This window comes from Neolamprologus brichardi, chromosome 7 (assembly GCF_056152115.1).
Source record: "Neolamprologus brichardi isolate AB-2024 chromosome 7, ASM5615211v1, whole genome shotgun sequence".
NCBI lineage: Eukaryota > Metazoa > Chordata > Actinopteri > Cichliformes > Cichlidae > Neolamprologus > Neolamprologus brichardi.
The window spans coordinates 41,224,221-41,250,467 of NC_142110.1; the positions used below are offsets into that span (position 1 = coordinate 41,224,221).

Genomic DNA, 26,247 nt, shown 5'->3' on the forward strand with positions numbered 1-26,247 from the left:
AAGAAAAACCTTGACCTTTGACTCATACATTGAGGGGATCTAGAGGATCCGTTGTGACAGGGGGCTTTTTGTATCAGCAAGGTTCTGGTCCATTCCTCTAATTTTGGCACAAATACAAAATGAATAGAATGAACAAATGAACATCAAAACATCAAAATACAGATGTTTTTTTTTATATCAAGAATCCATTACAAAGACAACAAACAATAAAATACATTTTATTATTTTGCAAGGACATGTGTAACAACATTGGAGCTACCAGCACAGAAAACGTGTCTCTATAGCTCTTCCACTATCATCAAAGAAAGGCAAAAATGCACTAAAATAAAGAAGAAACACTGTTACCACGTCTTCTAAGTTAAATAATTTATTGTTCTTCATTTCAGTCTGCACTCTATATTCATAATCTACTACCTCTTGAGAATAATCCTTTGCGTGGCTGTATTGCATGTGCACACTGTAAGAATTCAACTACTGTACTGTGTTTTATTGGGCATTTCAAGAAAGATCTGTTCATGTGACAGACTTATTAGTGATTTTTTTCCCTTTTAACTTGCATTTCTACCTGCCACTGGATGATTTCTGCTTTCATTTGACTACCCCATTAGGCATTTCTGCCTACAGCACAGAAAAGAAGACAGACAGAAAGAGACAATAAAGTGACATGGCAAGGCGGCCCTGAACTCCTGAATTCACAAGCACTTCTTCATTTGCTCAGCTATCCATCATTTCCACTCATTTCTTGTCATCGCTCTTTTAACCTCTCTCTCCTCATCCCAGGCTCTCCCAGCTTTGTGAAGACTATCCCCACCCTCAATGTGCCTCTCTCTCTCTTTTCATAACCTTTCAATATTTATGAGGACTGCAGAAATGCTAGGAGCAAAGCATGCTGGGTACAGCTGTCCCTCAGAGTCTCTTCCTGACGTCATCACTGACATTCTGGGCTCCCCACCAGTATCAAAGTCAAGTTCCAAGTTCTCTGCCAGCAAAATTAATCTGAAAATGTATTTTACTGGCACACAGAAAATACAGAGTCATAGAAACTGTTTAAAAACAGCACCTTGAGGCAACGGTTGTTGTCATTTGGTGCTATATAGATAAAATATCATTGAAATGAAGAGAAATGGCTTAACCACCATAGGAACAAGACTTTTGTTGACAGGACCGCTAATGAAAAGCTTATATATATGATTTGAGCCTATATAATTGTTAAGACTGAATAATGCATGTCTTATATAAAAGCTTGATATCCACAGAACCAACATTACTAAATTAGAAAACAGACCACTAAATAAATGGGGAAAAAATATAACTTTGAATGTTTAGACATTCTTGTATTTCTACTCACAGCTAATTGGCCAAATTGACATTAACTTTCCTCAGTGCAAAGCTATCTGTGATTGCCAAGCTTTGAGAGGCTGATGCTTTAAAATAAGCACAGCATGATTTAGAAGTTGATTACAGCTGTATTAAATCTGACACAAAGAAGCAGTGTGCCTTTAACTCAATACTCCCTCACACATAAGCCCATGCTGAGCTTATTGCTGCTTAATTGCTGCTCTGTTTAATTTGCTTCGCTAGTACCACCACCTTGAACATCTAAATCACTCATTTAAATAAAAGTTTGATATCTTGGGACATGCACCTGTTTTCCTTCTTGCAGAGATTTAAGTGAAAAGAACACTCTCTCTGTCACTCTCTTATCTGTCCATGAATATTAAGTTACTCCTTGCAGTATATAGTAAAAATGAAATGCATGTACTTAAGGTCCAAAAGGGTTTATCTTGTAGCGTGAAAGCACTCAGTCAAAGTACCTGTAGCAGTCCATTTACCATTTATTTTATTTTAGCACAAGTCTTTATTTTAAACTAAGCTAAATATTAGCTGCAGGTTGTCAACTAATAATTAGCAAACATCCGATCAATCAGTCTTCCAAACAAATTCTGCTCCACAAAACAATTAAACATATATCCCAAGTACAGTGGTCGGGCGGTGATGGACCAGGGTGCTTTGCAGTTACTGAGCAAACCACAAAATCTTCTGTATACCAAAGCTTTGTAGAATCAAATGTGAGGCCAGCTTTCCCACAGCCAAAACTGACAACACACATGAACTTGAAAAGGGAAAAGTAAAATAAAAAACTATGAGGAAAGGGGGGGGGGGGGGGGGGGAACACAGAGAAGCTGGGAGCCATTATGTCTGAAAATCATGTGCACATAACTAATGCAAAGCACTCAGCTGCAGACGACCAGTGACTCCCGTAAGGGCAATGAGCAATCACGATGACAGGAGGAAGCAGTCGGCAAAGGGAGGAGAAGTTACAAATGACAGGAAGGAGGAGGAGGAAAGAAAGTACACATGGTACAAAAACGAGGATTGTGCCTCTGATAAACGATGGTATAAAGGATATTAAATAGTCATGGCAGAATGAATAAGTGAAGGGAAAAAAGGGATATAGAAAAATGGTAGCAAGGAGCATGAAGGAGAAAAAATGAGAACCATGAACACTGGCGACATTAGAGATCACACAGCATATTAGATGATACTCCCAGACTCTTACAAATTCTGAGCTTCAATAGCAAAGTTAAAAATGTCAAAAAAAGAAATAAATATGCTGTGTCTTGTAGACAAGAAATCAGATTGAGGAGAATTGAAGCAGGAAAGAAAGAAGGTAAGAAGAGTGTAAGAAAAGAGTCACGAGTTAAAGAAACGTATCCATATTAGGGTCATTGATGAATCACCACTGTGAATTTTCTCAGAAGTAGAGAAATCAGAGGTCACGGTCACATACAGAGCAGCACCTCTGGTGCTTATGGGATGCAGTGTCAGTGAGTCATCGATAAAGAAAAGAAGGCAGATTTGCATAATCGTTACACCTCACTGATGCACTGGTTAAACTAAAAAAAATCTGAGAATTACATCAATTACATTAAGTATAGCTGTATCTGTTTGTCTGTCTACCCATGTATGGTCCATCTATCTACTTGTGCATCAGTTGATATCAGTCTATCCTCTACCCACTACATTTTGATCATCATTACTGTGCAATATTTAATACGCGCATAAAATCCTTATTTATTCTTAAATATGTATATAGCACCACAGAACTGTGCACCTAAAATACTTTTAGTTTCAGAGTTGTTAGGTTATCACTCCAGCCTCCCTGACCCATCTGTCATTTGCTCATTTTGAGGTTATCTTAGGCAAAGGCCGAGGTATTTTATTGTATGACAGCATTTTCGCATTTTCACAGGAGCACAGATGTCTTATCCGTACCCTACCTCGCTTATAAACCTTAGATGGTTCTATTAATAAAACTAGCAAAATTGCAGTAAAAAATAAAAGGTATGTTCTTTGTGACCATCTCAGTGTATTCAGTTTATTTTATTTACACTGATTCATGGACTCACATATGTATATATTCCAGTACACTCATAAACCTCAATGAATGCAAAGTTATGTTTATCCGCATTAGATGCTCTCTAAATTGGGTGTCAGTATTTTAAATCAAGTGCAGGGCAAAATATAATAAAAGAGGATTATTCAGGCATACCTTTGTAAACATATGTGAAACTCTTGAACTGTGAAGCAGCACGGAAATGCTGCTTTAACTGAGCTGCTAGAAAACACTCGCCTTCATCTATTCATAAATATCTGTATGTGAGCATCAGTGCGCCACAAGCAAGTCTGGAAACTAAGAGGAATGGCAGAACAACTGACAAGTGAGATATGAAAAACAATTTTACAATATCTTAACATAAAGATGGAAATTATTGTTATCCAATATTCTCTTCAATCCTGAGTCATAATGACATGTTATGACAGAAGTGACTGGCATTAATGGTATTTAGAGCAAAGCATATATAATATATATATGAACAAAACCACCAAACTCAACAGTCACTGTGCAGTCACTGCTTTATGACTCAGTTGTCTGAAGGCACAGTTGGATGTTACATGTCAGAGTATCATGGCTGTGGCCTGGGAGGGAGAGATAGATGAGAAGAGGGGTGGGGGGCAGGTTCTCCCGGCTCCAACGCGACGTTGACAGACTGACTATCAAATTACCAATGTCAGGAATCAGTTCTGTAGAGGGCTCTGGAGGTGACACATACTAAGACACACAAGCCTCCTGACAGGCACAATATAAATATGCACAGTTCACATGTATGTGGATGCATGTGAAATCCTAATAATCTGGATCCTCAGGTTGACACACACACACAAATGTAATGTAGACACACAAATGCAGAGATGTGCGCTCAATTTTATGTGCACACATGTCAGTATATACACAGAGTGCAACATGCTGCATCATTGTCAGCCCTGCTGTTAGCAACCGGTCACAGTAGCTGACATATGTTCCTCACTGCAGGATGTAGAGAGTCCAACACATACGAGCCCGCACGTGTCAGCTGAATGTTTGCAATATGCATCTAAGCTGACAAAAATCACGTCACAAGAGCAGTAGCCAAAAGCTGTTCAGCGCCCTGACCACCTCCTAGCCTAGACAGTTTATTCAAAATGTTCCACACTCGTATTCATCCTCATAAATGTCTTTCTTTCACTGCAATGTCTCCAGAGCAAGCCGCACCCAACACTAAAAGCTAATCTCCTGCACACTTTTGCAGGACCACTGGGGATAGAAATCTCTTTGATATCACTTCCCTCCTTTGTCAGGTTGGCATACATACACACACATACAATGGATGGATGGAGATTGATGGACCTGAGAATTAGAGTAGGCTTTCACAAAAGACAGCACAAATCAAATACACTGAACATAATATAAGAAAATGTATCTGTGTATTCCATACACCATACTCAATCTGACCAAACTATATTTTTGACTATGTTCCTACAGTACAAAGAAAGGCATGGAGCAATTTAAACACAAATGTTTGGCTGTCTAAGCACTCACTACAATAACATAGTGCAGGGGTCCCCAATCCCAGTCCACGAGGGCCGGTGTTCCTGCAGGTTTTAGACACACACCTGGATCATATGATTAGTTCATTACCAGGCCTCTGGAGAACTTCAAGACATGTTGAGAAGGTAATTTCTCCATTTAAATCAGCTGCGATGGATCAAGGACACATTTAAAACCTGCAGGGACACCGGCCCTCGTGGACTGGGATTGGGGACGCTGACATAGTGTCTACCTACTGTAAGTAGTTTTATTACAATGTGAAAAAATAGTGTGAAAGACTTGACATAGTATGTAAAAGAAAAAAGAGAGATTACAGGGTTAATGAGATAATGAGTAATGTCTTGTAATATTTTGTTGATCAAAATTCAAAGTGACATGTTTATGCTGATGTGTTTGCATACCTGTGCACACATGTGGCAACTGTAAGATCTAACCTAGGGGTGTCAAACGCATTTTGATTTATAGTTCATACAAACAGCTCCACTTGATCTCAAGTGGGCTGAACCACTAAAACAGTTGCATAATGAGCTACTTTCAGCTGCCCCCTTCTTCACACGGGCTCACCCCAGTGGGCAGCTCAGCATGTTTCATTTGGCAGATTTTTACACCAGATGCCCTTCCTGATCCAACCCCAAATTATACTCAAAATTCCCCTTCTTTACTGTACAAACACATGTTGATGTCTTGAGAAAATTTTCAAAATGTCTCATTTAATGCTTTAGATATAGTGGATTTACAAAGCCAAAAAACCTTAAACCGTAGTGTTTTGGAGAACAAAAAACACAATATTTTATTCATATTAATATAATGATGTAAGAATATGTATGTATTTTAATTCAAAATCTGTAATTATCAATAAATGTTCTGCAATTTTTCACTCTGCAAAGCTATATAGTGGGCTGCTCAGAACACTTTGTTGGGCCTTTTTTTGGGCTGCAAACCATATGTTTGACACCTCTGTACTCACCCGCTACTCTGAGCACACTGAGGTGTCCCTACTGTGCAGTCTGTGTTAGTGACAGCGGGTCACTGCTAATCACCCAGTGGGTATAGAGTCATCATACCAGTGAGCAACATGCTGAAAGAGTGATGTAGGCACAGAGGGGCGGATGGAGGATAAAGAAAGAAAAGTCATGGAGGACAAACACAAGATACATTAGAGGATGAGATCACAGGAGGGCATGGTTACCTTCAGCTGTGAGGTAGCAACCACCTCTATGACTACGAGGACCACTGCTGCTCCTAAAAATAGCAGTCATACAGCAATACCATAAATGACTACAGTGCCACGCTCTGAGTTGATTATCTATTATGAGAAAAAGGAAATTAGTGTTTTAACCCAAAAGATTAAATCTGGTATTCTAATGATTTAAAGCTTACACTCATAAGGAAACACAGATTAGATGAAATATACTGAAAATTTATTGGAAAAGAGGCTCACAGTAGTGGCAAATCATTTTAGCATCCCACTGTTAAGAAAAAAAGGGCATTATTCTCAGCCACAAATTGCTACTGGTGCGATGGAGGGACTGTGACTGCTCAACGAGGCCAGTTGATAAAGCCTTCACCTCATGATTCAGCATTCTGTGCAGGATCAGAAGGGGCGTTTCAACACATAAGGAGCTATTCATCAATGAGGCACCCTCCTGATATCAGGGTCAGGCCTGAAGCACAAGGTCTGCTAGGGGTTAAAGCACCGCTAAAGTAGCACTGAAATCAAATGTCTTGTCTCCCAAGATGATAGCCAAATGCAATTTTCCATAAAGTATACATCAGGAAAGAGAGTCACAGGGTGAGATACACTGAGTAAGAAAATCAAATAAAGTAAGTAAATCTTAAAAAAAGCAGACATTAAGGTGACCACTGTAACATAAACTACGGGATCACCCAAATGCCTGGATTAGTCTGGACAGCTACATGACACAAAATCTGCAGCCGTATAGCAAACGTTTGCTGTTTGCACCTCCAAATCAGCAGCTTTTCATCTTCACTTACATCAAACTCCTAATATAACGAAAAGACAACATACTGCATCCCAACTAAAATGCAAGCTTTATCCAAATTCAAAAGCTGGCGAACAATGATGCAAAGTGGGTAGCAGCATGACTATGTCACATGATCTCAGAATGAGAAGTCACTGAGCTCCTTCCAAACCTCGTGCTATAATAAACCTTATGCACCAGGGAAGGCTAAAAATATGGGCTAGACAAGCTGACACACTGCATTTGCAGAAAGCTGCACTTCATTCAGAGCACCATCAATCACCCTTCAACAGTTGCTGATGCTTGTTGCCTGTGCTCTCTATGACATGTCCATGCACACTGGCATTCCTAAAAACGTTTACACATGCCCCAGAATGTGAGGTTTTCACTAGGGAAAAAAGAAACTAAAATCAATTACGTGATAAGCTATTCCCCGATAGATGCTGGAAAAATGAATAATCTTACATTTTAAGATTAGCCGTTCATGTTGGTGTTAAGGACCACACATTCAGTAAGCATGCACCTGCTAATTAACAGTTTGGAAAAGACCCTGAAACCATGTTAAAATCATGATAGACAAGACAGTAGCGAAAGTATGATAGCTATGTCATCATTTGTGTCATTTGTGAGATTTCTTGCAATAAAGATGACAGTTTTGAGCAGAAATATATATTAAAAGTATGAAAAGCAAAGTCTTCCCAAGCTTTATTATTGCGTCAAGATATAAGTTACCGCTTTCATTATTTCAGAAGTTAAACTAACAGAGTAGATTTGTCTGCACTTGTTTCTAAACCAGAAATATATCCAGTTTACACTAACATATAGAGCAGCCACAGGGAGATGTGTAAACTGATATAAGTATTACAATGCTTTATTTACAGTAGCAAGGGTTGTTTTGTCTTTATTGCCAGTGGGTGATGCAAATTACAGTGTAATCAATCACTTAAAACTTTTTGCACGCTCCCATGTGAGTGCCCTCTGAATGGCATTGGCGAAGAAGAAGCCTCAGTTAAACTGTAATTTTAATGTATGTTATGTGCATATTTAAAGGCCTGTGAGTTTTTCCTCTCACCTTGGCCTTCCCCATGGGATTGCTGATGTAGAGCTAGCAACACACACCCTGTCACCCTGTCCATCCGTCACACAGGCTTAAAACAGCTGAGTCAGTCTTGCTGCTTCATTACAATCAGGCCACGATCCACAAATATTTTAGCCTGTGCGCATTTTTGTGAGTCATAGATGCAAGATGGAGCACAACAGTGTCAAAAGTGTGTGTTTGAGGGAGGGAGGAAATCAATAATTTAAGTGTACTATTGCTGCATCATAGAGAGTAATATTCGGTTGTTTGGTGTGCTACTAAACCCTCCAGAGGAAGTTCAGAAAGAAGGGGGCAAATTCCAATATCCAGATCTTCCATTCATCATTATAGGGTCACACACACGGAGGCAGTGAGAGAGGCAACATAACTGCTAAAGGCACAAACCACCCAAAACAATCAAGCAGGTCATTCATAATAAGAGCTAATTAGAAACAGAAGGAAACAAGAAATGCACAAGGGAAAATATTAAAGCAAAATGAACATGTGCAGAGAACACTGGGAAAAAGCTGGAATGCTTGACTACAGGGAATAGCAAGACAGCCTGGCAGGGATCAAGGGAATTGCATGTATACACACAAACATACACACCCAGTTGAGTAATTAGTCGATTGGACACAGGTGTGGCAGAAAGTGGAAGAAATGAAGCAAAAACAGGAAGTAGCGCAAAATAAAGAGAGACAAAGAATGTGATTAAAAAGAAAATGACAATCAATCAATTCAGAGCATCTTGCAAAGTCACAGGTGCCCAATTAACACCTTAACAGCTCAAAAACACAAAACATATGCTAGTGCATTGTGTAACATCTGATTAAATACGAATTTATGAAGTTGGATGTGATGCATCGTTTCCGAGGAGAGTGCTTGAGAATTATAATGTTATATTCAAATAGATAAGCAGATGCAACTATATGAATTATATTTCGATTATACGTTTCTGTGTACTTTATTTATTTATTTATGTATTTATTTAACCTGAGCATTTAGGGAGTAAAAAAAACTCACTGTCAATATACTGCATATAGGCTAATATTATTCTTTATGTGCATGCATATAAAGAGAGTATGCTCAAGGTATGCTGAAGGGGAAAGGGATGGGGTTATTGGTTTTTTACACCTTCCAGCAATGTAAATTAAGAACCAGTTAGCAAATTATCATGAAAATGCTGCCTTACTCTACATCACCATCCCCTTAAACAGTCTCAAGAGTATTGTAAATAGTGGAGTCAGAGCTGCTATGATCTAGATATGTGATGGCACAATACGTGACTTATTTCAAGCCTCTTTTGCTGAAATTTTAATATTAGCACATATGTATATCAACACATTTGTTATCTACTACAATTGTCATTTTGGTCAGGCTTTACAATGAGTTCTTCTTTGGCTTTGCGGTTATTTTGTAAACAGAAAAAGCGAAAGGTTGAAGGATTGAAATAGACAAAATAATAACCACTGCAGTGCCTTCATAGAGATTTCTGTCTATTCATCCGTTCCTGCTCACTCGATGCTAGGAAATCATATTTAATGACTCACAGGCTGTTCTGGCACAGGACCGTGTTAACATTTATTTATTTAGTGTTCTCATCCTCGATCCCAGACTGCTAATGGATACTTTTCTTATGGATGCGCAACCTTGTTGTTCACTAGAGTTGTTATAACAGGCAGCACAGATGTCAATGCTTTCACATGATAAATAAATTATAAGGTTGACTATTTGTATTGTAAGCAGTAATTATGGCATTTTCTAGCATTTGATTTTGCTGGACTTTTTTTATGGGAGCATTGGTTGAGACACAAAATATTACAAACACAAAATATATAAATGACATGAGGAGAGTCTGTTTAGCTGACAGCAGCATGTAGGGGATTCCAGAGAGAGAGCTGTTTCTGAATTTTAGATATACAACCATTTGCCAGACTTTTGGGGAGGAAGACTACAGGAAGTGGATGACATCTTGCTTTCACTGCCATGTGTGTGCACTTTACTTTGATATACTCTATATTCTTTACTGACTTAGAGTAATATTTCCAAGGAGCAAAAAATTATTTTTAAAGTGGTCTTGAGCCATTGTTCACAATCATGAAACACAATCAATCATGGACTGGACTCCACAGAGCCCGAGCCTGAAAGCAGTATAGTATCATCTTGACAGAGATCAGAATCAAAGGCAGCCAACATCCAAAGAAGAGTTTTGAATGTCCTTCAAGAGGTCTGGAGAACGATTCCTGAAAACTACTTAGAGAAATTACAAGAAAACTGCCCAGGAGAGTTCAGGCTGTGCTGAAGAATAACAATAAACTCTGTTTTGGCCTTACCATGTTTGGACGTTTCAATAAATCACTGAACCCATTTCCCATTTGCCCAACAAAATATAAAGAAATGAGATGTGGCTCAAGATTTTTGTACTGTATTGGGGTTGTTTCTCTGTTAGCTTTATATTTTGAAATTGAGCAATAAATGTCTGGAATTTAAGATTAAAGGCACAACAAAATCTAATCACACAGCTGAGAGGATAAAAGGTGCAATATTATCAGCCTTGTTTTTTGTTGTCTGTAGTGACTTCTGTAGTCAAGTTATGCAACAAAAATTTGTCTACTTAGCTTTACGGTTAAAGTCATTCATTTCACTGTATATTCTTATTTTCAATCATTGAAAACTACAGAAAAAAAATCAGGAGTAAGCGTTCTAAAAAGACAACCAAGAGCACAGCTATGAGACAGGATGGAAGAGGGTGGGGAAATCATATATGGAGAGAGAGGTAGAATAGAAGGTGAACAGGATAAGATGGGAAGTTGTAGAGAAACAGATGCAACATGAAGCAAACAAGAATAAGCAGAGAAACCGAAAGATATCTAACGCAGGAAAGCACTGATGAACAGATGGATGAACGAACAGTTGCTACAGTTCCCCTCTTCCCATCTAGAGTTTAAAATTGAATTAGCAATGAAGTATTTATACAAATGCGGTGTGGGTTTTCCAACTCAATGCCTTTGAGTACAGCAGACAGCGGAGGATAGTGCAGGGAAACAAAGAGCAGTGTTGATAAGTGTCCTACGTCCATATTAGGGACTTGATGATATGCTTAAAGTCAGAAATACAGGATTCCTCACTGGCGGAGAGGAAGAAAAAAAAGAATTATAGCTCTAGAGGGGGGAATGGCTGAGGGCTGACAAGGATTTAAAGCTGACTGTGGAGAAACACTCTCAGTTTGCTTCTAGCTGTCTCCCCCAGCTATCTCCTTCCCAGCCCAGCTGCCATCAGTGGGTGCTGATGCAAGCTCTCTGATCAGAGAGTGTGAAGTGATATCAGTGAATGAATGGCAGCTGGTTCTGTCAGGGATGCACTGGAAACTGCTGATGTAATATTTCAGCTCTTTTTCTGGTAGTTTCACACCTTGAAAACCAATAGTGTTTACAGTAAGTAAACTTGTTTTTAATGTGTTCAGGAGTGCTGCCCACCAGCCATGATTGGTTGTTGACTGATGAGGCTGAAGAGAGAGAGGAGACATTCCACCTGACATCAGACAGCAATCCCAGATACACATGACACCCATTCTCATCATGCACACACACACCACACGAACACACAAAGCAATTACGTCACCACCATCACAAATTCCCCCTTAAATTGATGTGAAAAAAGCATTTGTTCATTCCATTTGGAATGATGTGTTTTTAACCATACTACACGAAATACAGCTGGTGCCCCAAAACAGCATGACATGTTTTGGTTGCTTCAAAGATCTACTTCAAAGAAAATAATGTGACCATAGACAGCAAGAAGTCTTGAAAAGCTTTGGCAATGACCTAAAATCTTCTGTTTTTATAACAGGCGCAGTTAAAACATGGTAGATTAACACTTGGCTACTTTTAATAGCTATGTTATTGGTTGTGTACATCAGTTGTTTCTTATTAGATTCATTATTTATCAGTTCTAGCTTTGCTCAGGGCCTTAATTCCATCCACATAAAACCCACTACTTTATTTCACCACCTTTCAAATGTCAAGCAGTTTCGTTCCACTTTGGTAGCTGCTTCAATCACTCACGACAAAGTTGAGGAACATTTAACTGGTGCTTTGCATCACTAAGGCTTTTTTCATCTTTACACTGGTAATAGTGTCCATCTTGTCCACCATGAACCATTCTCCGTGGTCTCTTATGGTTATATCGGTGGTAGTCTCTTCCTGTGTTCAAACCTTAAAATCATTCTCACAACAGTTTGGAGCTTGTGAGAAATGTACATTTGCACAAGAATTTTAAATATATAAGAAATACTGAAAATATCTCCACCATCATCACTATATACAGTTATTTCTTTCTGATCAAGCATTATGTGCATTAGCTAGCACGTGCACTGTGTCTTTAGGTCAGCGAAGGAAAGTGATGGAGTCAGGGCGTGCCTGAGAGTGGCTGCTTCAGTGCATTAGTGGGCTCCTGCGAGCCACATGATCCGTGCAGACCTTCAGGAGCAGTAATTCCATTACATAATGCCCAGCTATAGCTCTAAGTGTGTGTGAATGTGTGTGTGGCATTGTGCCACTCTGCATCACTTTCACTTTTCCTCTAATTATTCTTTGTAATTGGCTGTCCTCACACGATTTCACTAATGAACTATGATGATGTAAATGTATCATGAACATTAGGTATGCATGAAGGTAGGTCAGCTGTAACAATTCGATCAGTAGATGTTGTGTTGTATATTTTAGATGTAACTTTTGATTTAAACTAGAAGTTAGTGGAATGCAAGTCTTGTTTCATAAAAAATCTAGACGTCAACAGCTCTCTAACTCATGTTATTGATTTAGTTTAGTGAGTTCAGTTGTGTTGTGAGTTGAAATTATAATCATCACACATCCTAATGCAGCTAGAACCAAATACAGGCAGTTTTGGGAGTAAAAATCAATCAACAAGGTTTTTTCCCCCAGGATTTTGTGCCTAGGGCACAAGTTAGATTTCCCATCACCAGCCAAAGCATATCCTCGTCCATCACCTCATCTCTTCATCATCCCACCACATGCAGTGTCAAACCTTAATCACTATGGCAACATCCATCACTTCTGACCGCTGGTAGGATGACCTCAGGGTCACATTAAATTTTGCCAAAAGATCTACAGCTGTTACCCCTTGCACTGCATACTTCACATTGGGTGGCCTTGCTAACTATGATGATGGATGCGCTGATTAACAGATTCAGGCCGGCAGATGAGCTGTGACACTTGAGGGATTCACATAAAATCAGACTACAGATTGATCAACACAATGTCAAAATGCAACTGGCCATACCTTTAACTGCAATGTGGCAACTGTGTTATGATACTTTTTTTCCTATTCATGCACTAAAGCATTAAATCCATAAATCCAAGTACCTGAATTCAAGGTAAACAGCCACTGAAGATTCACAATACTTGAGCAAAATGATTCTGATATTTATCAAAGGTGTCTGACAAGGAGCACTCATCTAAAATCAGTTTGATCTCCAGATCAAAATATGTGCCAGTCAAACTGAGTACAAGATAAGCCCTCAGAGAGATCCGATAAATATCGGCCATCATGCTTCTGTTCTGGAATCATGTTTGAGCAGGTATGCATCTGGGGTAACATCAGACACAGTACTGAGCACGGAGCAGGTGCTCAGTTAGAACACGGTAGAGGTGTGCAGATAGATGGGTAGCTGGTCTCAGATGCAGTGTAATCCTAGGCTGCCTGGTAAATATAGCCTGCGGATGCTTAGGGCTGGGCAAAGTGCTGCTTTGCTCTGCTCTGCTTGACCTTGGCTTATCCTGCCTTCCCATTTCTCAAAGGGGATGGAAAGGCGTCAGACCACTAGGGATAGGACAAAATATTGATACAACAATCCATAGCATCAGTTCAATGACACCAGATATCTATATTTTTATTAAAACATGCAAGCACTGCAGATTTTCCTGTCGGGTCGACTTGTCCGATTCACTTCATCACTATTGGTGGTGGCACTTACCAAAGGAATGAAGGTAAAGTCACAAGAAAATGGCTATAGATGAACTCAATTAAACTTAGTCTCTTTGTGGCAAATTAATTACAATCAATCTACAATTGTGGGGAATGCTATAACTGTAACTGTACTAACAATGGACTATTTACAGTTTTATGAGATCCAGATATTACTAATGATATGTTATTGAAAACTCTGCATCCCTAATGTAAATAAGTGATACACACAATGGATGGATGGATGTTCGACATGCATAGAGACTAATGTGCATCTATCGACACAACAACACATGTACTTTTTGCTTTCACATGTGTCATCTTCTGGACTTCCTGCAGTTTTACTGTAAGTTGTCTGGCCTGAAGTAAATCCATATAAATCAATATGTTCATAGAGTTCAAAGTGGAGTAATGGCTAAGGCCTTTGTGAATGATTTGGTGTGATTAGGTTGCTTTCTTGCAGACTGGATAAAAGCACTTCTCCTGTTCACTGCATTCATCCAACTTTTTGGCTGGCAAAAACCAGCCAGACAAGGATACATTTTCCCCATCTAAAATATTTGGATGAAATTATTTTTGCAGATGTAAAACTTCTAATTACCAAAGTTAGGCATCCCTAAGAAGAATTTCTAGTGTCATTATCCCATGGGTTATCTTGTAAAAATGGAAGAGTGGCAAAGAAAGTGAGTAGAGAGATGGAAGACAGCTTTGGCTAATTAGTGTTGGGTGTCCATAAGGTTACATAAAAGTGAAATGAGATACCCCGAAGGCCTGACATGTAACACATACACACACACACACACACACACACACAAACTGTATGTGCTCACATGTGCACAAATAAAGCTCTTTTGGAAAACAGGAGTAAAAGGCACACAAAAGACACACAGTATCCATTAAAAGGTCTCTAGATTCATTGTATTAAGTGCAGGCCCGAAGGAAGCAGGGACATGCACAGACCTGAGGAGCTTTGTGTTGAGCTACTAGAGTAAAAGGGTTTCACATAACAGATTGGTTACAGAAAATGAGCAAAAAGTGCAATTTGAAGAAGGACAAGCATTACCATGTACTTCCTAAATCGCATTACTCCACTCTTAGCATTTGTTGTGCTAATAATAAAGGCATATAATTATGTACCCTATTAAAGAATAGGTATATATCATGCACTAAAACTATTAGACACGTACTAAGCAGGACTTCAAATGTTTGATACTGCAATTCATGAGCTATCCTTTTACCAGTGGCCAGAAATGACTGTATCTTTGCCAAGCTTTACTGTGTAATGTGTTCTCCACTTTTGCATGCTTGTACCTCTTTTCCACAGCAAGGGCTTAATGTGAAAAATGCCACCTTTTATTCAAGTGTAGAATTTGAGCAACAGTGAGTTAGAAGCCCAGAATTTAGAGAAACAAATTTAAAAAGTAATAAAGAAAATATAAACAACACAAAGCAAAACGCAAAAGAACTAACCTCACAAGTGTGTAATGATCATGGAAATACAGTCATCTTGTTGATGGCATGATTTAAAGAAAAATCTAATAGGGCACATTTAATGTCTAGATGTAAGATTTCAAGAGGTCAAAACTGAATTTTCTGCAAGCAATCATTTATGTCATAAGAAGATCTACCTTGTAAAACATTCATTTATAATTTAAGATGCTCACGCAATGCAGTTTGGTTGTATTGAGTCTGTCACACATAATTCAATCATTATTTTTGCTGATATATTTCGGACTCACTCACTTGGTAATTAAGATGTGCAGAAATCATTAACAGTCATGCGAGTATTATGAATAGTAAAGAGCACACGATTATTTCAGCTAGGTTAATGTTTTTCCAATCTAATCTGATAAAAGTGTTTTGCATGAACATGTCAACACTTTTCCAATACAATCAAACTAAAATCTGTATTTAAAACATAAAAGCATATTCAGTGATTCAAAGACATTTCTACACTTAGTGTTTAGTTATTTAGTTTCCCGAAATGTACATGACAGAAGTCTGTTCAAAAACTACTGGGCAGTTGTAACGCATGTACCTTAGCCAGCTACTTCCTTTGCAGACTCCCTAACTGGATTACTGTCCAGTCTGTCCATAGCTGTGATAGGATCTCTGTTGGCACTGTAGTGGATAACCTTTGTGCGAGGGGAGGAATAGGCATGAGAGATGCCATCCTGCCGAGTTTGATTTACATCGAATGAGGCCAATTAAAATCCCAAGAACATTAAGGCCTGCCTGTGCCTGATCTTCCTTCCTTCATGTCTTCAGAGATTATAGCAAAAGAGGAAATAAGACAGATACAGATAGTGACATATATTGATGTGGCATGGGTGATTGTTGAGGTAAAGGTGAGAGGGAAAGGCCAAACGGCCTATGAAATCCAGCAGACTACAGTAACACTTATGTTGTACATAGTCTAAAAGAACAGTCAATTCAACCATTTTATGTTCTCTACAAATAATTAAATGCAAATAATGATTCTAAATCCTTTTCAACATCTTTCATTTTTAGTTTTAAACAAATTGAAGCACTGTTTTTATACAACTCCTGTAGAAAAGTATTCATAAGAGTAGTATTGTAAAGGACCAGGCTTCACTTTTGGCACATCTCCACTATACTACACAATCCTTTGCACACTCTGATTTCCATATTAGGTTTTCACTCACAATGTATGAACTAGCAGAAGTTGTCTTATATTTGACAATAATTATGAATATATTATAGCATTAATAAGGAGGACATTGCACAAACCTGGAAGGGTTTGTCTGATGTGTTTTATTAAAAACAATATATAAATGACAACTAAAAGTCTTTGAATTAGGCTTATTCTGCAGTATATACACAAAAGCACTGGGCCATACCTATTAATTCAGGTTTTTTCTGTCCCATTGCTACATTGTGACAATGAAGCTCTTAGCTGTGCATTCTATCTTTACAAATATTTTTAAAAGAGCTCACTAAATTTGAGTGTGGAACTATAATAGGATGCCACCAATGCAACAAGTTGATTTATGAGATTTATTCCCTCCTAGATATTCAGTGATTAAATGTGAACAGTATATTCACAAAGTGGAAGTGTTTAGGGTGTTTAAATGGCAGACCACATAAAGCTACAGAGTGGGGTTGTCAACATCACACATCACAATCATTCTCCGGTTCTTACACTCCTCACATCAGTAAGAACACCTCTATTGAGTCGGGCTAGCTAGCTACTGCTAGTTAGCTCTTTTGCCTGCCGACTCGAAAAGAGTTTACGATTACTAGTAGTGTAGTCCACATGTGGACTAATTTCCATGTTTCCAAGCATTTTTTTACTTGCATTTAGATATGAGTACCAAACCAAAGCAAGTGAAGAAGAAATCTTCTATTCGCCCATGTCCTTACGGAAGTGGTTTCTCTTTGCATGATGAAGACCAGCACGAAGCATGTCCGATCTGCTTGGGGACTGTCCATGCTAGGAGAGCACTGACTAAGCCAGAAACCTGTGTTTTCTGGCCAGCATTCAAGACTAGAAAAACAAGTGATGTTTGTGGAAAAGGACCAGAAAAGACTGATGTTGAACAGCATGACCTTCTTCTAGTAAGGAGTGTCCATTCAATGAACCCAAGACTAGTTGGGCTTACCACCTGGAGTATGTTGATGCTCGTTTTATGAGGTTGTGAAGTCACTGGCTAGCTACAGCTTGAGCTGTTTCACCATACAGGCAAGAAGCTAGGATCCTGTACTGGCTCAGAAAAAAAACACCTGCCCATATTCCCTGATTTTGTCTGTGAGCTAACAGCTTAATGAAGCTAACCACTGTCTACCTGCATTACTGTGAACAGCTATGGACCATTTCTGGAGCTGGGCAATGCAGAGAAAGCTGGCTTAGTTAATCCACTGTCTAAACCTTTCCAGGAACCACACTTGGCTGCTCATCTGGCCCCATCTCACAACCATGGTGTAATAGGCTTCTTAATTCTTCTAAGTACAGCAGATTCGCTGTATCTCAGCTTTATGGATATCAGATTTATCGGGCTCACACTTTGTCACCTTGCAATGCACCTGCTGGAGTTCAAGTCACTGGTTCACTTTGACAGCCCCCTGGCACCTCTCCTTAATGACATCAGAGGAACCATCCATTGCATTCTCTGTGGGCCCTGCTGTACAGCAGTACCCTTATGCCCTTTGAGGGCCTTAAGAGTAGGACAACAGCAGCATCTGGCTGAACCTCTCTCATGTCCTGGATAGAAAAAGGACCATCCACTTGGATCAATCGGTGTCTGCTGAGGGTTTTTGTGTGCCATCACTTGTTGCCATTCTGTTATCTATCCCCAAGAGAGCATGGCAGGTGAGAGCCCAGTCTCAAAGTTGAGTTCCGCACCAACTGGTCTGGAGCAAAGAGCAAAGAAATGAGATTCCTAGGAGTAGGAAGCCTCAGTCCTTCTAGCTGTGGAGCTGGGACATATCTCTCATCTGTTACCAACCAAGACGCACCACCTAAGTTCTCTTCAGGTTGTCAGTCCAAGCAGGTGCAGCACTTTCCATACGCAGTCTGGTCCAAACACAGTGTGATTGTCTAAAGTCCTAGGGCTTCATGCAGCAGAAAACTGCATGGTCATAAATAGTAAACCTTATAGCAATGTTACCAGAACCGACATGTTCTCCTATTCCAGTCCTCTATTGCAGATCTTTTTGACATTCCTTGGGAGCTGTTATATCTTCTTTCTTCTTTAATAATTAAAGTATATTTGGTCAGTCATATTGACTTTGACAGGTTGATGCCAGGTGTAAATCCTCTGGCCACGAATTCTTTTGAAAGGGGTCCACCACCTGAGATCTGTAGTTAGGCATCACCAGCATCACCTATGAAGCTTCTTTCATATAAGACTATTGTTTCTCAGGTTAGTTTCTACAAAATGAGTGAGTGACCTTCATACATTGTGAATCCTTTTGCAGACAGTTCTCTTGTGTTGGCTTCATGGTCAGTATGCTCAAATGAGGGATTTTTATTCCTTCAGATTATTACTACAATTCATGGTTACAGTTACTTCTGAGTTTTTGCTTTCCCCTCCTTTTGCATCTGAGGAGCTGCATTCCCTGTATCTGGAGCGTGTACTATGTACCTAAATTCACCGCACTCAGAATGTGTGTTTATGTGACCAGTTGTTTGTGTGCCTTGCTAATCCCACCAAAGGTAAAGCTCTCTGTCTGAACAGAGGGTCTCCCACAGGCTAGTGGAGGCTATGTTTCTAGCTTACAGCAACAAAGCTCTCTCTTTGCCTCAGAGTGTAAGAACACATTTCATCAGGGGAATGAGAACCTCGTGGGTACTATTTAAAGGGGTGTCTGTAAATGATATATGCTTTGGCTAGCTGATCATCGCCACACACTCTGGTGGCTCATTATGTCCTTCCTGCTGGGTCTTCTATGAACTAGGGTGCCGGTGGACCAGACCCAGTTTGGTGGCTGTTCTGTAGGGTGTGTATATGTATGTCCTATACTGTATGTGTATTACTATATGTAGAATAGAATAATCCTTTAATTGTCCCACAAGGGGAAATGTGTGAAACCGAACAAAGTATTATGACGTTAACTTGTATTCCCTGAAGGAGAGGCCTGAGGTAAAACACCAAGCTGGGGTGTCATTTTGCAGAACAATCCATATGTTTATCCTATGTAAGTACATTTATATAGGTTGTCACTATATCACATAAATTGACACCTCAACACATCACCATGTTTATGCCATTTACCCATTCATTCATCCAATACCATTAAGAAAAACTTAACCAGCAAAATAAGCTGATCACACAATTAAAATATTTTGTACAGCTTCAGAAACTACACATACTTCCATTCAGAAGAATCAGTTTCATACTTAAAATAATATTAAATAATTGTATTATTTAATATTGTGTTTCTGTCTGTCTGCCAAATCTATTTTCCCTGCTTCACACTCTGTCTCTCACATACACACACACACAACACACAGCTCTTGTGCAGTGAATACGCAAAGACCTTTACATTTTTCAGAAACTTTACATTACAGAAATATTGAAAAAGGGAGAGAAAACTTGCATACTGCATAATATTAAATACAAAGGCTATGATCATGGAATAATGTTATCAGATGTAGAAATGGATAAAAAAAAATTAATTATTCAATAAACACCTCTAAAATGTAATATGTGTTTCCATAAATCATTTCACCGCTGCCAAGCATGAGTGCAAGGAGGCACAACCCCAATAAAATCTGCACCCAGTGGCACAGCGAGAGCGGAAGAGTCCAGGAGAGAAGTGAAAGGGGGTGAATGAGTGCTCTTGTGCCTAAAGGATGATATTCTGTGTGCACACTTTGTCACACGAAAAATATTCAATTTTCTAAACCAAAAATATAAATCATCCCCATCAATCTCTCCTTTGAACATTACACGGAGCACAAACATGCCCCAAAAGATACACAGATGCATTAAAATTGCATCTATTATTAGAGTGTACCTCCATTTTCCCCCTCCATTTTACATTTCCTCCAATGAAAAAACAAAACAAAAAAACTGTAATATGGGGGAAGACACCAAATCTAAAGGAGCGAGTAGAGTATGCAAACCATGTAAGTGGTGACAAAAATCTGCATTAAAATATAAGCTTGGGCAGTACCTCTAACTTGCATTTCCTTCAAATACATATAGTGCACACACTGTAAGGCTGAAATCCCCTAAAACGCATGTCGTGAAAGAAAAACAAAAAGACAGCTCGTGTTATTTGACCGGCAGCGCATATTATTCACACCTGTAGTGGCATAACAGTCATCGTAAGCCTAATTTTCTTTCCCCATGGTTAAATATCTGACAGAGCTGACACAACCTGTACCAGAGCATATGTGCTTGACTGGCTAGCCTACACTCACACACACACACACACACACACATACACACACACACACACAGGCACACGTACCAGCTGAGGCCATAAGACCAACTGTGTAATTATACATGTGTAATTGCACCCTAACCAATCAAGCACAGTGAGAGAGAAAGACCGCTGGAGATAGAGAAAGGCAGGTGGATGTAAGAATAACTGCCATTTCCCCTGTCTCTTGAGATAATCAGCCATACCTTGCGCCTGCGGTCCCTGGATCGATTCCTCTTTTTTATCTTTTCCTCCTCCTTCTCCCTCTGCTCCTGGGCGGCGGCCTCCGCAAGGTCCTTGGTCTTGCGGAGCTGCTTGGCGGCTTGCGCCATGGTGCCGCTGCTACTGTTGCTGCTGCTCCAGTCACGGTCGCTCCAGCCCTCCTCCTGTTTGCACTACCACCAGTCGTCCCGGTTTCCTCTTCCTGTGTCCCTCTGTCCCCCGAGCCCCGTCACTTACTACCTCTTCTCTGGTGGCCACCACGACATGTGTGTGTATGAGGCAAGCACGAGGAGCGTCTGTGTCCAAATATTTGTGTGTGTGTGTGTGTGTGTGTGTATGTCTTGTGGCTGTTAATGGTAGAGCAGCCACAACACAGCCTCCAGCAGCCACAAAGAAAGATGCTACAGCTAGTGGTGCTGATGTTGCTTCTTATGCCATGGCTGCTACTCATCCAGTCTGCTAGCACTGCACTGAATTGCCTCCCCTCCCCCTTTCTTTCTCTCCTACCTTCCTCCCTTCTCTCCTCTCTCCTCCCTCTGCTTGCAGAGACCAGTCACGCAGTTCTGTGTACAGCACTGTAGGGATCCTGCTGCAGAGCTCCCTCGTTTTATCTGTCAGATGCCCTCCTCTTCCTGCTGCTCTGCATCTTTCTCCAGTTTTCTTCTCTGTTAAAGGTTTTTCTTTTTCAGAATAGCTGTTTTTGCATAAGTGAGGTACAAAAGATGAGGGCGCTAAAGCTGCTGAATGCCTTCAAATAATTTTTTTCTCACGTCTTTCTTCCCTCTCTCTGCCAATAGCTTTTCTATGGCACCTCCCTCCTGGAAACAGACAGAGAAGAACAGAAGTGAGAATAATGGGAGCTTGTGAAACAGAAACGGGTTTCTAATATGCAGCATCATGCTTTTACGATGAGTCTTTGCACAGCTTGGCCAAAAGTCGATTTTAAGGTGGCATGGAAACAGTATGCCGTGTGATAAGTATTAGACCTGTGTGTTTCTCTCATGTTTTGTCAGAAGCAGAACAGAAGAAAAGCATCAACGATGTGAACGCCTCATAAAAACTGCATGCTCCTCTCCCGTCCCCTTCATTCCACCACTTTTCCTTTTTCCATCAAATCAAGAGGGTATGCACAGATGTTTGGTGCAACAAAAAACAACATTACCATTCATTTTTGAAATACTACTAATGGTTTTTGCACGTAATCCCCAACTGATTTTGACTGTGTCACCATCTAATGGAAAATTGACTTGCTGTGCCTTCATATGATTATAAAATTTGTTTTATTTGGTTCTAATAAGCTAACATTCAGGTTTAACTTAAAATCCTTCCTATTGTCCTATTGTGAGTCAAATCTGAAAACCAATTTTCAAACTATAAAATCCATTATATTCAACAGACATGACAATATCTGTTTGTTTATCTGTTTGTTGTCTTATTAACAGTTGCATCTTATTTCGAACATGTATTATTTCTTTAGCTATTATTAATTCATTAATATAACACATTTGCATTCTGTACACACTGTTCATCACCAGAGTGTAGGTCTACCAACCCCCCTTTTCTTTCTTTCTTTCTTTCTTTCTTTCTTTCTCTCATTGATTCCCCCATCCACCCCTGCAACATCATCTTTCTGCAGAATGATGTAGCAACGTAAAGTGCAGCATAGCTTTCAACAAAGACACCATGTGACAAGACTAGGAATGCATACATTTTATATTCATAGATGCCTTCTGCCAGCTTATTAAAACCAAATCATCGACTTCAGTGTTTGTGTGACTCTATGCAAATTCTTGCTTCTTTGTATGCATCACATCTGAGTGACATTTTATACTGATACTAATGGATCTATTAAGCTAGATCCATTAGTATCAGGCTAATGGATCTAGCTTAATAGATCTAGCAACAAAATGTATGCCAGAGCTTCCCGTGGACTCACCATCAAAGCAACCAGACTAATTGTTGCAAATCCTGCATAAAAACTCCCCCCAGAGTGATGCATGTGCCCAATGAAAGCCATGTACATAAAATACAGACTAAATAGGTAATAGTTTATGCAACAGTGTGGTTATAGGACTCTAGTGCAAATATCTCAGATGAGCAGCTATTTAGACTTTCTAGTAAATAAAGCACAACGGGACCATTAGTGCAGTTTGTGCCTGTCTTTACCTCTTTATGACGTCATTTATTCACCTGTGGGAAGGAAAGCATTGTTGTTGCTGTTGCTCTTTTCATGCATTAACTTTATGTAATTTTTTTTAATTAACAGAACTTTCATTACTGAAAACTGAAGCCAAAGTGGAAGCGCCTCAAACCCGCATTCTTTCTAAAGGTCAGCAGGGGGCGACTCCTCTTGTTGCAAAAAGACTTAGTTGAACTGAAGGACAAACGTAAATGACTGTGAACTTTCTTGCTATATGACCTCAGTAAACAATTTTCTGATTGGTTTATAGCCTCAGTCTGTAGTTTCAAGTTAGTGAACAAAAGCATAGTTATTTCTGAAAATGCTGACCTGTGCTCTGGACCTTTTCCAAAGGCTTAGATAGCAACAGCCAAAACACTCTACTTCAGCCTGAGCAGGGTGACTTCACAAACCATTGATGCCACTGATCTTTCATAGACAGTTTGTCACGATTTTGTAGTGTAATAACTCCCATCTGTAACCAATAAAGTTTTAAGAGTTTCTTTCACCTTCATGCCCTTTCATGGCTCTATCCTAACACAATTTCACAAGACTGTAGGTACAGTAGGTAGTAACTGTAGGTTACTGTTGTATTCACACTTTTGCAATTTACTACAAAAACGGTCTTTGACAGCTTTCAGCACACAAAACCAATATGTAATGAACAGAACTCGGCTAAACAACTTTAAGATCAACGTAAAAAATATCCATTGACCTTTTTTCTTTAGACACAAGATTGTCATCAGCAGGAACATTTTGATGGTTAGAATACAGTATTGTAAAAGTTTTATGCCACCCCCAATTTCTTTATGTTTTCATTCCAAGAAGCCAGTCTATCTCATAATTTTTTTAAGTGATTCCTGTTCTTACTGTCTTTCTTTCTTCTCTGGACACTGACTACACATCACAAATAACACAGAACTAGGGCTGGGCGATATATCGAGTTTTTAAAAAATATCCCCAGATAGCAAGGAAACATTGAAACAACGTTGAGTCAATATCAGGCGACGTCATTGAATCAACGTTGAAGTGTGACGTTGACCTAACGTCACTCTTGCACCCTTTTTTAATGTTGAAACAACGTCAGGTTTTGATGTTGAATCAATGTTGAAACCTGACATTGAAACAATGTCAGATTCTGATATTGAAACACTGTTGAGCTATGGTGTTGATTTTCCACCTCTTTCGCACAGTTGCTTTTTATTAAAACAACAGTTAAATCATGACTGGAAATCTACCTTTCTTTATAGGTATTTTAACCAATACTAAACTACTGCATGTTTCCATCAATACTTAAACCACCTAAACACATAATTGTACTTATTCCTCAAATTGGACACCCTTTATAAAAAAAAAACAACAACAAATGTCTCACAATGTATCATGTCAACATTAATATCCTAAAATAAGAAAGCATTGCATGTGATGTAACAGAGAAAAAAAATTAACAAAAAAAGGTCAATAGGCATGTTTCGTTTGCTAAATACTTTATTAAAAGACAGTTTCCTATTTACATTTATATGTTTCACAGAAGTTTGTAATTTTTTACTCTGGGATGGGGATGCATGATGTGCGTCCTGCACCACCCATACCCATACGATCTGGGGCGTATCGGAGCCATTTCTGCACTGCTTGTGCAAAGACAAACTTGGACATAGAGTTTGCCCCTAACTGCTGCGTCAGGCCATCTAGGAAAAAAATACACACACACACATACACACACAAACAAAAAAAGTGAATTAGAGCACATGAATAAGCTCTTGTTAACTGTCTTCAGCGGGGAGAAAGTATGTAAACTCCTAGGCTGATAAACATGAAAGTCACCAGGCGTAAATCTGCAAACTGCCGCATTTGATTCCCAAAGAGCTATGAGCTGTGATAAGTGATAAGTCTTAGCATGGTGTGCCGTGTATCCTTTAAAACAAAATAAACATGGGGTCCTCGGGCTGTACAACTACAACCCGAGGACTAAACAAGCCAAAGACCAAAGACTCCATCTCCAGATTAACCGGACATGAAAGTCTTGTTATTAAGAAAGACAAAGTAATATAGCAAAAAAACTGTAAAACTTACCACCATATATGCATTTGCAGAGCGCTGTATCTTTAAATGCCATTTTTTGCTTTGTCTGGTCCTTGGTTTTTTTCCCTGCCCAGTTGAGTACCGAGGCCAGCTCGTTTGTAATGGCATAAGCCATTACACGGCGGACTCGCACCTCCAGTGTGGTCCCTCCAATCAAGGCAAAGCGTCTCACCTATCGACACATTTTAAGAGATGGAATTAGCGTGTCTCATGTCTTAAATGTGTATGCAAGTGCTTGTGTGTTTAATCAACAGGCCGTTGTTATGTATTTAAATCACATCTGACAGCTATTACATATAGTTATATATAGTTACAAAGTGTACATAACCTTTATATACTTACCATTGCCTTATTTGCCTCTTATGATTGAAAAGCTGCTTCTGCATTGTTTAGCTCCTCAATGTTGTGCAAGGGCAAATCCAGAGGCAGTACCCCAGCATCTACCGATTCATTGCAGCAGGGATGGCGGATGGCTCTGACCTCCTCACGGAGTTCGTTAACAGCTGTCGTCAGGTCTGACAGCATAGCTAATATCTTTTGTGAGGTCGCATCTGTTTAAAAAAACAATTCCAGAAAGATTAATGGCTTAAGCAGTGAGAGGCGAAAAACTAATAAATAAATAATAAAACGCAGTTTACGTGTGGACAAAAGGTGCAAACGCAAGGTAGGTGAGCATGCATCGTAAAGTTAGGTGAGCGTGCAACGTAAAGTTAGGTGAGCGTGCAACGTAAAGTTAGGTGAGCGTGCAACGTAAAGTTAGGTGAGCGTGCAACGTAAAGTTTGAATTGAGTGCGAATCGAAGCGGGTGCTCTCCAATCATTAAAAGTAACAAAGTCATTGAACACATTTATACAGTTACCTTTACGTTTATCAATCATATATCACAGATTTACAATTT

At 39.4% G+C, this 26,247-nt stretch overlaps 1 protein-coding gene and 1 long non-coding RNA gene across 11 annotated transcripts in view; both read right to left on the reverse strand.

The window, feature by feature from the left end:
- Positions 1–21,873, reverse strand: part of ank1b (ankyrin 1, erythrocytic b) — an 80,910-nt gene extending 59,037 nt beyond the window's left edge. For 6 of the 10 annotated variants that reach the window (XM_087843601.1, XM_087843594.1, XM_087843598.1 and 3 more), the window contains exon 1: positions 21,073–21,873. In XM_087843601.1, the coding sequence (XP_087699727.1) occupies positions 21,073–21,198 (126 nt within the window). In that variant the 5' untranslated portion in view covers positions 21,199–21,873. The remainder of the gene's footprint in view (positions 1–21,072) is intronic. The other 4 variants (XM_087843600.1, XM_087843597.1, XM_087843603.1 and 1 more) reach the window with 1 other exon arrangement.
- Positions 21,874–24,744: 2,871 nt separating this feature from the next.
- Positions 24,745–25,724, reverse strand: LOC148102157 (uncharacterized). Its single transcript, XR_015719354.1, has 3 exons — positions 25,692–25,724; positions 25,341–25,521; positions 24,745–24,955 (listed from the first exon to the last, which is right to left on the reverse strand). It is a non-coding gene; the product is annotated as an uncharacterized LOC148102157 (long non-coding RNA).
- Positions 25,725–26,247: the final 523 nt, after the last annotated feature.